The sequence below is a fragment of the Nipponia nippon genome, unplaced genomic scaffold (assembly GCF_047370975.1).
Source record: "Nipponia nippon isolate SJK-2023a ecotype South Korea unplaced genomic scaffold, ASM4737097v1 scaffold_4, whole genome shotgun sequence".
Classification (NCBI taxonomy): Eukaryota; Metazoa; Chordata; class Aves; order Pelecaniformes; family Threskiornithidae; genus Nipponia; species Nipponia nippon.
The window spans coordinates 86,008,024-86,021,491 of record NW_028262358.1 but is presented as its reverse complement, the minus strand read 5'-3'; the positions used below and the strand labels follow the sequence as shown (position 1 = coordinate 86,021,491).

General features: G+C 45.1%; 1 protein-coding gene across 9 annotated transcripts; it reads right to left on the bottom strand.

Annotated features, from left to right (window-relative positions):
• Positions 1 to 1,956: 1,956 nt before the first annotated feature.
• Positions 1,957 to 13,442, bottom strand: BORCS6 (BLOC-1 related complex subunit 6). Of its 9 annotated transcripts, XM_087777265.1 has the most exons (7): positions 12,073 to 13,442; positions 10,770 to 10,931; positions 8,959 to 9,227; positions 5,370 to 6,828; positions 4,601 to 4,705; positions 2,271 to 2,376; positions 1,957 to 2,108 (listed from the first exon to the last, which is right to left on the bottom strand). In XM_087777265.1, the coding sequence occupies exon 1, from the start codon at positions 13,440 to 13,442 to the stop codon at positions 12,402 to 12,404; it is 1,041 nt and encodes a 346-aa protein (XP_087633391.1). In that variant the 3' UTR covers positions 1,957 to 2,108; positions 2,271 to 2,376; positions 4,601 to 4,705; positions 5,370 to 6,828; positions 8,959 to 9,227; positions 10,770 to 10,931; positions 12,073 to 12,401. The 9 variants fall into 9 exon arrangements, with proteins under 9 accessions (XP_087633391.1, XP_087633390.1, XP_087633393.1 ...); XM_087777264.1 differs by lacking the exons at positions 1,957 to 2,108; positions 2,271 to 2,376 and having other exon boundaries at positions 4,333 to 4,705; XM_087777267.1 differs by lacking the exons at positions 1,957 to 2,108; positions 2,271 to 2,376 and having other exon boundaries at positions 4,333 to 4,705; positions 9,135 to 9,227.
• Positions 13,443 to 13,468: the final 26 nt, after the last annotated feature.

Genomic DNA, 13,468 nt, shown 5'->3' with positions numbered 1-13,468 from the left:
GATTACGATACAGTTCCTAATAAAATTTCCAATAGAAGACAACCCAGACATTTAGTAGAACACAGACTACCCCCTCCTTTCTGTAAGAGTAATAAAACTAACAGACTAATGGATGCAATATAAGCAGCTCACTTTCAAGTCTTTCTTTAAGTCTTATGTTTTCCTTCAGGGTTTCATTCTGGGAGTACGACGTATTCAGCTCAAGCCTCTAAGGTATTACAGTGTTAATTCAACCTGTAGAGTAAATCTCTGTATTAAGCAGGGAGCACACAGTGAGCTTGGGATGGAGCTGCTTTAAATCCAGGCCCCTGAATTGGGTATCGCGCTTGGGGTGGTCACCATCAGACTACACCACCAAGCACGCGTGCGCTGTAATGGTGACGTGTAAATCTCACACCGCTACAGGGGACATTAACAGTCTTAGCAAGATGCCTTGCTGTTGTTCCTCTGCAGCTGAAATGACGGTGTGCTTGATGTAACAGAGATAAGCAACTGGACAACAGGCTTATAAGCAAGGTGCCTGTCATTCCTGGAGGACCAACACTGGTCTCCCTAGAGTTCTTATGGTTTGACGTAGACACCCCAGGCCTTATTCGCATCAGCTGTCAAGGATGATTTTCAGTGGAAATCTGCACTGTGAGACATACCCAGCTGTAACATTTAAGAATACATGGTCTACTGCATAAAATGAAATCATGTGGTAGTAGTGTGCTTTAAGTATGGATAAAGTAATCAACCAACTAAAATTTCACGGTGGAAGATGACTAGCAGTAGGGAAAAATATGACAAAATATTCAAGAAACTCATCTAATTTAGGTAAGCGGAAAGCATGACTCTCAGTCTTTGGAGCTGGGCTGGGGAGTGACTGGATTCCACACAGTGTAACAGCATTCTGTTGCTGCACTTTCTAGTTTCTCTACTGCCTGAATATGGACACGTTAGTAAAAATCTTGCCCTGAATGGAGGCTGTGGTTAAAAGGAATGCAGTAACTGAGGTCCTGGTTAGTGCGGGAGGCAGACTAGCGCAGTCAGTAGCTGCTAGAGGGTTATCACTGCTCTACAGCCTGGAATAGCCAAGAGCGTTTCAGTGTTTCAGCCCACAAACCTGCGTACATGATGATCAAGTTCTGGGTTGCTATACTGGCAGAAATCTTTTTCTCGTGATTGGTCACACACAGAAAAGATTATTACCCATAGACACTCTCTCAGACCTTCTGCATCCTAAGTTTGTGCCTATAGATGCGTATACTGGATATACATGAATACAAAGCCTGTGAAGGATAATATATGTATGAGCAATAATATAGTACCTGAGAAAATACATACAGACCTGTTTATATGGCTGTATTATACAAAATACACGTAACATACTGTACAAATATAAATGAAGACCACAGTCTCTCTCTTGAGGTGTTTGCAGTCCTGAAAATACCCAAGAAACTGGCCAAAGGCAAAGGAAAGGAATATGGAGTAAAGACAAGTGATCAGCCTGGCAGCCATACAGGCTTCTTTAAAATCAAATCTGAATATATATTTATATTGTATACAAATTAAATTATGGTAAAATATATGTATGCATATATATATATATATATAAAATCAGATGCTCAAACGTTGCCCTCGTGAGGTTAGTTTTGCTTTCTGTCAGTATGCGTTGTGGAACAAGCTTTACGAGAACACATGCTACTCTTCCCCGAAAAAGCTTCACTCAAAAGGAAGTAGAGAGCAAGAGGAATATCCTAGCATATACATCTGCAGCATCTCTGATCTAGGGAACCTTAAGAGTAAGTTGGCAAATGTCATTTTAGACGATGATATTGTATAGGTTGTAAATTCATCTCTTCCAAGCATTCCTTAGAGAAAGGAAAAGATTTTGGTTTTTTTCATTTGAAATATGTTTGTCATTCCCTAGAAGTACTCTTTTTCACATTCTCACCACTTCAGGCTTCATAGCACAGTGACAGCTTATGATGGACATTATGGAAGGGAGTTTGCCTCAGAGAACGTAGTGCCCGTGGTCCATTCCCGTTCATACAGCTACAGTTGAAGTCCATGCCACTTCTTTCCACTGCTGGTTTTACCTGCTGCAAGATTTAACGCTGTACCTGCTTTAAGATTAATGCAAATAAAGCTATTATCCTTGTACTCAAACCAATACGCTCAGTATGGGTATGAAACTGTCCTTGTCCAGATGGACTTTTAGGGAGTTACTCAGAGAGATTAAGGTCCTTGAGAAAGGGAAGGAGGTATGAAGATGACTCTCTACTTGCCTGAAATGAATTTCCTAGATCCCTGAGGCTCACGCTATGTTCCAGTAGTTTGAGGTTTTCAGGTTTGGCTGACAATCTTTATGCACGGAAAGGGTGCAGGCTGTTACTGGAAAATGTCAAAGCTTCTTCAGAAAAGTCACTTTGTGAATTCCCATATCTACCTCTGCTCTACAGAAACTGCTTTTCAAAAATCCCTTTGGGGAGAAAAATCTCCACGTATCCTTCCACGTACTGGGAGTTAGATCTGCTAAAATGAGTTTAGTATTGTATTTTTTACTATAATTGGATGTTTTGTCAGAGACCGGCTACGTGACCCATTCTAAGCTTTCTAAACGTCAGTGAAAGACTTTTATCAGTTTCAGTGGATTGTGACTCGGGCCCAACTTACACATGTTCTCTAACACAGAGAATTAGAAAAACGTGCCAGCAAACATCATTGGTACACAACAGCAGAGAGTCATGAATAGAACTAAAGTGATTTATTAAATGTGAATTATTGAACGGTGACACAGAGATAGAGAGTCTCAAATGAGCATAAACAGTACAGACACAATCCTGGTTATGCACAAGGGTATGCTGGTTTAAAATAGGAAGCCTGTTTTGATTTTTTTGTATCTTAGATGCAAAGTTTGATTCCCACAGAGGGAACAGGTAGAATGAAAAGACAAGGCATTTTGTCTTGAAACACAACCCACTTAATTATTTTCTATTCTTCTCTACACTGCAGTTTGTACCAGCTTCAAAACGGGTAGAGCTGTTGCTAGGTAATCTTTTTTACCCACTCGATAGCTGAAGTTTCAGCCACACAGAAGAGTTTTTATATATCTAACCGCATAAAATCAAAATCTAAGGCATTGTTTAATGACTGCTTCCAGTACAACCCTGTTTCTAGCTATGGGCCTCTTTCCTGGGAGCAACCCAACGACCAGCACAAGCAACGCACTTTTGTAGGCAGTAGGTCAACACGATTCGAGTGGGAGCAGCTGCAAGCCCTCCCTGAGCACTTCCCTTATCTCAGCTGTGAGCATCAGGCTCGCACACCCTTTCTTCTCCGTGCCGATTCCTCCCTTGCGCCGAGCAGCTGTCTGCAGCCTCATGCAGCGCAGCAGGCGAGGGAATCGATGCAGCTGAAAAGCGAACCAGCCTCCCCCTCCCTCTTTGCTGGGCAGGGCTGGGGCAGGAGAGGAACTGCTCGGGCTGCCTTAACGCGCGCCTGGCTTTGCTGCCAAGTATCAAAACGTGGTCTCGGTTTCTCTGAGATTTGTGATCTACCAAGGAGCTGAAGGAAATTTGGGTCAGCTTAACATGTGAAGCTGGACTAATAGAAGTACACAACTGACGTTATTAATCCAGATCGTGAAACAAACATTTCACTCACACTTTAATAGAAAAAAAACGTATGGGAATTTTATTGCTATACCTGTCCAATGTGGAAAAGACCAAGACCAAGTTGAACTCAGGACAGCTCTTGGATAACCATAGTCAGCAAACTGTGGTTACATCCACTGTTGTTCCTGATCTAGCTATGTTCTTTCCCATCTGTTACTGACACCGGCTGTCACCATGAAGAAGTTTTTTTACCTTTGGGTGGCAAAACCACACGTACAAAGATTGGCAATTGCTTTCTCTTTTTTATGGGGTGTGGGCTACAAAGGATGGTTCAATTACATTCATCATCTCTTTAATGTTAAATATTATTTTCTTCTACATGAACCATGGCATCCAAAACCATGAGAAATAAATGTGTATCTGGTTTCAACAGTATTAATCACCTGAGAGATCAAGTAATTTCTGCCACTGAAGGAGATAGCGGCTGCAGTGAGTACTGGCCAGCCCTGCAGACCCACCCTGGCAGATCTGCGGCAATTAGAGGCGATCTAACGCCTGACCTGTTTATCCTTTCTTCTTACTTCTGGAGAAGCAGCCTGGAGCCAGGCTTGCGGCTGTCCCTGTGGGATCCCCTTCTGCCCCAGCGGCATGCCACTTCTGCAGTGACTCACAAAAATGCTCTTCTGCAGCGAGAATTCACTTTCAACGACGCCTGGTACCCAGTAGGTTTCCAAAACACAAATATTTCAGCCTCCTAGCACACTGGCTGTGCCAACGTGATGTACACACACAGTGTATTTGTTGATTTACGTTGTTGGAGGTAGTTTAAAACAGCACTGCTACCTAGAAAAACTATCTACTAACCAAGGACTGCTGGCAATGGAAAAAAGGGCTCAGTTGTGGCATTCCCCAAAGGAAACAGTAAGAAATTAAAAGGAATCATGAGAAAAAATCCTAATAAATAAAACGGTGTAATAGAGAAACCTTTCGATATGACTCACCTGTGTTTGCATCATCCAGCTGCCTTTTTACAGACGTAATACACAATGTTAAAGCTACGCTATATAGCAGGCAGCAGGGACAAGTCACGCCACTGAAGGTACATTCTGTAACGAGAAGTTGATTGCCTATGTTCAACCCAGGAAACTGTTCTTTTTAAAGTATTATACAAAAGGCTATCAGCAAAATATTTAAATCAAAGTCTCAATTCCAGATTTGTAGAGAAACAAATGAAGTTTTGTCCCAGTCTTTGTTTTTTTCTGTTAGTGACACCCAAGTATTTCTGAGACAAAGAATTCACCCCTATCTCAAAGCAAAGTTCGTAAATGATCAAGGACAAAGACTATGTGCATTTGATTTCACAACCATAAATGCTGATGAATCAATGCTGCAACCAAAAGCTTCTACAGCGCTACGTAAATTCTAGCAGTCATCAACAAGTTACACAATTTTTCTGGTTTATATTAACACATAAGGGAAACATGTTCCATGACTCCTACTTTACTGAATGTCCAAATCAGTTACCTCACTTACTTACGGTTCAGTTAAAGTGTAAGAAACAGACCCCAGCGTTTGGGTGGACTGAAGTCTTTGAAATCATTGCTGGTAGGTATTTTAACAAAAAGATCGTACATACTTATTAAGAACTGCCTAGCTGACCATAATTAAAACTTGAATTTTAACAACTTTTAAGCTTGACTTTTTACAGTTATTCAACTCGGTACAGCCCAACATTAATTTCTGTTTTAAAACAGATATTTTAACACTTACATAGAATTAGCTCCTTGGATATGACTTGCATTTGTCCATTGACTGTGCATCACTGACAGGAAGGGAAGCATAATCTTGTTAAAAAGGAATTTATTTGCCATACTGAAGTATGTACATGTGAATCTTGGTGAACAAATGGGAGGAACTGGTTTGGCATATCCTGTACTCCTAATATTCAAGCCCATCCTTCTTTACCACTGTTCCTCTCCAAGGTTTGTTTATAACCCATCCTATTAGGTTTTCTAACTTCCACATAAATATATACAGCTCTTCGTAAAGTCAGCAAGAGCCCCGTGTGTGTACATGCCAAAAGGAAGGCAGGGAGACCAGAACTCCATTTAGCAGTAGCCTTACTCCAGTATTTACTTAATCCTTCTATGATTAAAGGGAAAACCAACATAGTTTGCTTTGGGGACTTGCATGTATTTTATAAATATTATATCACCTCACCATGTCACATGGTATTTGGTATTCTATAACCCCATCCTCAAGAGCCTATGTAAGCAGCAGCTTATTGATTTTCCCATCTCTTACCAGATACATCACAGCACACACAGTTACACTATTATTATTTTGCAAGTAGTTTGTTCAGTTTTATTTGCATTTGTTGGCATATTATTAAAATAGATGAGAACCAAATAATAAGACCTAGCTCTCTTCTGTTACAGATGTTTATTTTTTCGGTAATGCCTTCTGTTTAGTATAATAAGTAGAAATCTATTATCTATGTCGTTTCTGACTTGCCTACTCCCAAGGGTTGATTTAAAAACAAAGACAAGCGGTGGTGGGTATTCTGGATACAAGGAGCATTGCAGAAGACAGCAGCAAGGAAGTCATAGCAAAAGGAAGCGTAAGGTAATTTACTGAGACATTTTAAAGGATAAAGGAATGGGTGACATCAAAAAAGAATAGGTCAGGTAGGCAGCAGAAGCTAGCCTCGGCCAGGTCTTGCAGGCAACCATTTTGAATTTGAGGCAGAACAGGAATGAAAAACAACACGGGCAGCTGACACAGGACATAACTGAGCTAAACAAGAAGGCTGGTGCCTTGGTAGTACGGTAACACCACTGATGTAGTAAGTCATGCAACTGAAGACAGAAGATAAGTGGGATCAAATAATAACGCCGACAACCGATGAGGTCCAGAGCAAGGTTTTGCCAGGGGAAATGCAGTAGAGCTGCGGAAAATGGTGAGGGGAGGGGGGGGGGACACTGTTATCGCTTTCCAGTTGCTCTCAGCAGACAAAAGCAAGCTGATGACATTGGAGCAGGAAAGATGAAAGGCTTGTAGTTGCACATCTCTGTCTTTAAAGAGGGAAACAAAACCAAACTAGATCCGTATCATCAACTATAAATGGCATGCAGGAAGAGTTCCGGAAAATGGAAAATCCCAACGTTGCTCAGCGGTGAGAAACTCCCCCCTCCTTCCAGCTGAGGACACGTCACTGGAAAGTCCCAGCCTGGAAAAAAAAAAATCCACCGAGTAAACAAATTGCGTAGGCAGTGAAAACAGAAAGAGGAACAAAGTCAAATGATACTTTGACTTTAAAGGAGTTTATTTTCAGGTTAGCATTTCCTTGAATGGCAACAGTTCAAGTTCAGGCAAAAAAAACTCATTAGAGTGAAAATGGCTGGTAAACGTCACTGCTGATATTAGGTCATAGAAAGAAAGCTCATTTATTAAAAAGCTAAGATTTCAGCTTGGGCCTTTTTGGATTTTCCACTACTGAGTGTAGTCAAACGATCCCAGTGACAAACCGGATACCCAGGATTATTACATCGCTGTAAAATTAGAAATGATTGTCTGGCAAGTCTGTGGAATTTTCTTCCCCTTCATTTACACGTACTTCCAGACAAGGAAGCTGTCCTTAACAAAGCGCTTCCTAACAACTCACTAGGCATGGCTCTTTGTCTTACAAGCAAGGTCAATGCTGGGAATTTTTCCAGCGCTCTTCATGAAGAAAACAAGGAAAAACCATGGTTGGTCACACTGAGACAAGAAATACAGTGTTGGACATAATTCTAAGATTCTTCCCACTCTAAGTAGCATTCATGAAAATAAAAATATTGACATAAATTATTACTCTTCTCTGAAATACATCAACTTTCAACAGAGGTACTTCACACTAATTAATCACAGCAACATTAACTCAAATTCTGGAACCAATTACAGGGACAGCACTTTCTCGCTGTCATCTAGGAAAATAATCAAGATAGTTTGAACTCCGCTTTTCTGCTCTCCCAGTTAATGAACGTTGCTGCATCCTGACCAATGTACACAGCAGTCCAACCCTGCTAGCAAACAACAGATGCCAGTTTTGCAAGTGTGGTGTAGATTGCCCCATCTCCAACCCTATCAATATTATAATTAAAATGTAGTATTTTATTTTCTTTAAACTCAGGTTCGCTTAAGTCTCATCACGATTCAACAGTACTGCGAGAGCCAGCTCAAGCACGTTAGCCTTGACAGCCAATAACTGTTATTATTTATGAAACTGCCAACCTATTCACATCCTCTCAGATTTGGGAAGAGGATCAATTAGCAGTCTTTTTGGGGGGGAGGGTCGTATTTTCTTAATTTGGGTTGTTTTTTGCATTGCTTCTAATGCGTATAAATAGTAGAAATGAACCAGAACTGCAGGAAGGTTTGAAATTTTGATTCTTTGTCATTTTTGCTGTTACTTGATAAGGGCACAATGCTACTGTTGTCGTAACAGGGCAGGAAGATCTCGACTTCCAAGGTGGAAGCTCGGGCCCCAAGTCCATTGATCACGTCTCTACTTCTGGAGCTTTGAAGAGCAGAGAATAATGACGAGAAAAGCTTTCCCCGGGCACCAAGCCAGAGCAGCAAATGTGAAACCCAGCTGAGTTTCAGTTCCTGCATCTGATGCAATAACTGTGTTAAGCTTTCTAAAGGAGAAACGTCATGACTCTCCCTCTCTTCCATGTGTGGCAGGAAGATCCAGGACATGTTTCCTGAAGGGGGCCAGGGTGAGGACAGAAGTAGAGACAATATTCACAAAAAAATGTACTAACTGGACCCTTTATGATTTTTATAGGAATGTCCTTTTCTCAAAGCAATTTCCTAGCAATAAAAGCAGGGTGTGACAGCAACATAAACACGATCTGCTGATCCTTTAAAGATTCTTTTTCAGGTGTACAGCCCAGTGTTGATCAGGACGAGGTAGCGTGGCATCTGACAGCAAGAACTTATGTTGCATGACACCTATTGCAAGAGGTCTCTATCTTAAAGACTTCTCAGTTTCAGCTAACACAGTTTGCTACAAGAACTGATCCACTAACTCCTCTGGAAAGCTGCTGCTAATTTTGAAGCTTTAAGTTTTTTGTCTTCTGGTAGTACAGCCATGCTATTTGAAACCATTTCAAAATAGCTGCATCGTTAATGCCAAGAGGTATGCTCTTGAATTCAACTCACATGCTGTTCCTCATGCCGGTAACTCAGTCAAGACCTTACTCATGGGAGTAAGTACCACCATAAATCTGGACATTCCAACCAAAAGATTTATGTATTTTAGTGTCTGGCTGGCAGCAAGACACACAAAAAGTGGATATATTTACTTATTGAATACCTGATGCAATTAAGTAACACTGAAAAAAAGCCTTAGAGGTGAAATGTCACTGATGTTCATTCCTGCTTTGGGTGACTAGTAGATTTTTTCAGCTGTAATAAGGTTTTGCCTGGTAAAGCTCCTTTAAATAGCACGGATATGAAATCAGTTCAGAGTCAGGGAATATAAAACCTTACGAAGAAGAGAAGGAAGAAAAAGCCCTGAATGAAGCAGAACCAACCACATCTTCATCAGGAAAAGGATTTCCATAGTCAGATCTGACACTTGTCCTGAAGAAAAAAAAACAAAAAACAAAAAACAAACAAAATTATCAAACTAACCTAATTCCTAACAGAGTAACCTAATTCTTAACAGAGTCATTGGCAGTTATCAGAGCAGGGAAGTCATTCCTGGCACACAGAGCGCTCTGTATCTGGCTTTGCTTAGTGCTCTGCATGTCGTTTTATTTTGTTAGTTTTTTTCTTTGCCCTTGCCCGTCTTGTTATAATGAAAGTTCACTTGGCAGCTGATGAGGAAAGGAAAACAAGACCAGTTCTAAAGCTGAGTGACTAAGCAAGAAAATATATGCAAACCCATTTGAAGGTCTTGGAAAATCCAAACATGGTTTCACTCTGCTCCCTGACCGGTTAAGCAAAAAAAGGCTAAAAGAACCTGAAAGCTTTCATGCTCAACATCCAAAAGTTGGCAAGTGCCAGAATTAACACAGAATATGCACAAGAAAGCCTGGACTGGGATCAAAAAAGCAGTACAAAGGTCTCTGGCTGCAGAAGGACCAGGTTCACCGGTGGCTACCGAGCTGCACGCAGCTTACAAGCGGTTCACAGGGGACTCCAAGGGCAGGGCTCTGCCGACACAGACGCTGGCAAGCGTCACCGTTCCTGCAGCAATGGATGCCGGTATGGACAGGCCGGGCTGGAGACCATAGCAGATATGCGATAACGTATCGCTGTCGACTGTGGTGGCACAGACCAGCCTTGCGTCGTTTTGGCCATGCCTGCCCCAGGGCCGGCAAACGTACAAGGCAGGCACCTGGGAACAGGAGCCACTTCACCAAGCTCAGTGAAGTCTGCCCTTCAAAAAAGCCGAAGCTTTCAGACAGATATTAAAAAACAAACCCAGCCAGTGTAATTACCGCTTCCTTCGTGCTTGTAATTCACTAGTCATCCCTTTTTCATCACATGAACGACATCGCTGTCAGAAATTACTGCCTGAGGACCTAGACTGAAACCGGCTCTGCAATCACATTAATGGGTCTCTGTGCAGATGCAGGAGCGGAGTTTAAATTAGCTTTCAAATTATTTTACCAAATAATAAAAGCAATCATTAAGAAGTGAAACACTTCAACAACAACTAATCACTAACAATTAAAAACATAAAAGTAATCATTTCATTCTACAGACTTGACAATTTTAGCAGGGAATTAGCATTGAACGTAGGTGACTGCAAATGAAACGCTATCGAAAACCAACAGCGTACTGAAACGCGTACGCCTTAAAGGCTTCACCTTAGCCTGTATGACTAAAGCGTAGCTGTACGTATGTGGCTATACCGATAAGCTTGCAGGTCTTCCCTGTACATTTCAACAACACTCACAAGTTAAGCAAGATCAAACTTTGGTTTTCACTCTTGACATATACAAAACATCCTTAGCAAAACTACTGCATCTCCATGATAGACAAGTTCAAACTTTCCCAAGAATAACACCCCGAAACTATTAAGAGTACAGCTCTTGCTGTGGTGTTACAAAATCTTTAGTGTCTTCCAGGCCCATGGGCAGGAGCGGTTCAGTTCTCCTTTTTCTCTCCGCTCACCTCTGTCAGAGCTCTGGCCCCTTTCTGGAGCCACAGCAATTCCCCAGAAGACAGTAGTACCATGAGAGCTGCGACGGCAAAGAGCGCGACCTTGGCACAGCCCGTTTCCAGCCTTCTCCCATTGCTAGCACTGGAAGGCCACATGTGAAATACATCCCTGTGCTGAGGGAAAGACATAGCCATGTTGAAAAGCCCAAAATAGGCCAGAGACTGGTATTATGCAAACCAGGGTGGCATAAAACTGAATTATTTTGTTACAATTCAGTATCGCCTACATGCAGAAGCACAGTATATCACAGCATCCTCCCCTCACTCAGTGTTTTTAATGAGATTATGGTGGGGTAGCAGCTGCACCCGTCATAAACCTATCTGCTCTTCAACTGAAAGTTACAGGACTTGCGTAGTATTTCTGGCTACCTTTGCTCCAAGGTTTTTAGGAGCCACTGGACACTGAAAGCACCATTACACATGCACAAGATCACAGTGACCATTTCTCTGCTGAAATCTTGGTACGAGGACATTTGTGACCTAAATGGATTGCTAAGAGCATCATCTAAGAGGCTAGTTGCATAGGAACCATAGCGAGCAGAGAATTCGGCTACTCTCAGGCCTCAGAGGAAATACTTACTGATACAGCAAAATCACTTCTGCATACAGTGATGCACATACAAAAGCTTCAAGTTATACAAATAAATTCTCCCAAAGTACCCATTTTATGTCAGTCACACACCCACGTGATGTCATCACATATACATGCTCCTCATCTAATTAAATGTTTTCCCTATTGAAAAACAAAAAAACCAAAATCACAGGATCATTTCACAGTGATGCCACTTAAAACTTCTACACTGTGAAAACTGTAGAGACTAATAGAGGCAAAGCGTATTATAACTGAAGGCTTTTATTTAGAACTTTGCATATAGATTTGTTCTTATCTGAATCTCAATTATATTCCAGGGCTTTTATATTTTTCTCAGAAAGCAAGTGTCTTTGCTATATATAATTTCCTCTTAACAACTGTGTCCTACAAGAGACAGCAGTGTTCTGCGTGTTTATTTGCTGTAAAGGCAGAAGTGAGAATTACTCATCAGGCACCAAGTCAACTACAAATAAGCATGTACGCCTGTAAGCATCAAGCAAGTATTCGCAACAATTTCGGATTTGGTTAAAAAAAAATGTTAACAGCTGCTTTTAATTAAGATGGGTTAGTTTTTCCTAGCCCTCAATAAATAGAAAGCGTAAGGCATGTGGAATCCAAATTCTTTAATGGAGCTGCAGCTAAAAAGCACCGTCTGCCATTTACCCCGCGATTTCAACCGGGACCTTTTCCTTCATCGGCTGCAAAAATTTCACCTCCCCCAGAGGAGCACCAGCCAGCCGCCCGCAGGCGCCGCCCGGGCACCTACAGGGCGGCAGCGGGCGAGGCGGCCGTACAGGCGGGGGGCGGAGGACGCCGTGCGCGGGCCCGGCGGCGGGGCTACCGGAGGGGGAGAGCAGCAGCCTGAGGCCTGGGCCGGGGCCCGTCGGAGCGGCCAAGCCCCCCTCCAGCGCCGGGAGGCGGCCGCGCTCCTCGCTCGGCGTCCCGGCGGCAGCGGGAGGAGCGGCGGGGCGGCGACCCCCGGCGGGGAGGCGCTACTTGCAGAGCCCCTCCAGCCGCTCCAGGGTGCCCTTCATGTCGCGGATGCGCTTGGCCAGGGCGGGCACGGGCTGCATGGCGCGGTCCAGCTCCTCGCAGCGCGCCACCAGCGCGTACATGGCGCGGATGCTGAGGTCGGCCGCCTCGCCCAGGCTCTCCACCCCGTCGCGGTAGGTCTGGATGCAGCCGACGCTGAGGGCCGTCAGCGCCTGCAGCCCGCAGTGCACGTTGCGCAGCAGCTCGTCCACCTGCGCCGCCACCTGCCCGGCCAGGGCCACCACGTCCTGCAGCGCCCCGGGGTCGATGGCGGGGATGGAGCCGCCGCCCCCCGCCGCCGCCGGCGGCTGCTCGCCCCGCGGGGCGCCGCTCAGCCGGATCCGCCGCTCCAGGTTGTTGGCCACGAACTGGGTGAGGCGCCCCTCGCGCAGCACCGTCCCCTCCAGCTCCAGGGCGCTCGCCAGCGTCGCCCGCCGCCCCTCCGGCAGCGGCAGCAGCTGCTGCTGCTGCCGCCCCGCCGCCGCCCCGCCGCCGGCGGCCAGGCTCAGCGCCTCCAGGCTCCGCTCGTCCCGCCTCCGCCCCGCCGCCTCACGGCCGGGTCCCTCCTCCGCCGCGGCCGGGAGCCCGGCGGCCGCCGCGGGCCGCAGCGCCGGCACCTCCATGGCGGGCGGGCTACGCGTGCCTCCCCGACGGCGCGCCCCCGCCCACCAGGGGGCGCGCCGCCGCCTGTTTACGTCCCCCTCGATTGGCTGCCGGGCGAGCGGGGGCGTGGCCGCGGCTGTTTGTGCGCCGCCCGATTGGCCGGCGGCTCTCGCAAAAGGGAGAGGGGCCCGGCCCGCCCCTCCGCTTCGCACTGCGGGCCCGGGACTCGGAGACTGGGGCGTGCCCGCTGTTTGTGTCCGCCCGGATTGGGCGGCCTGCGGAAGCGGGCGTGGCCCCAAGTGTTTGTGTCTCTTCTGATTGGCCGAGGCGGGGCTAGAGGGGCCGCCGTTTCGCCGGGATTGGCGGCGTGGGGCGGAGAGGCGTGCCTCTCTCGCCATCCTCGCACGGCGATTGGCGCGGGGGC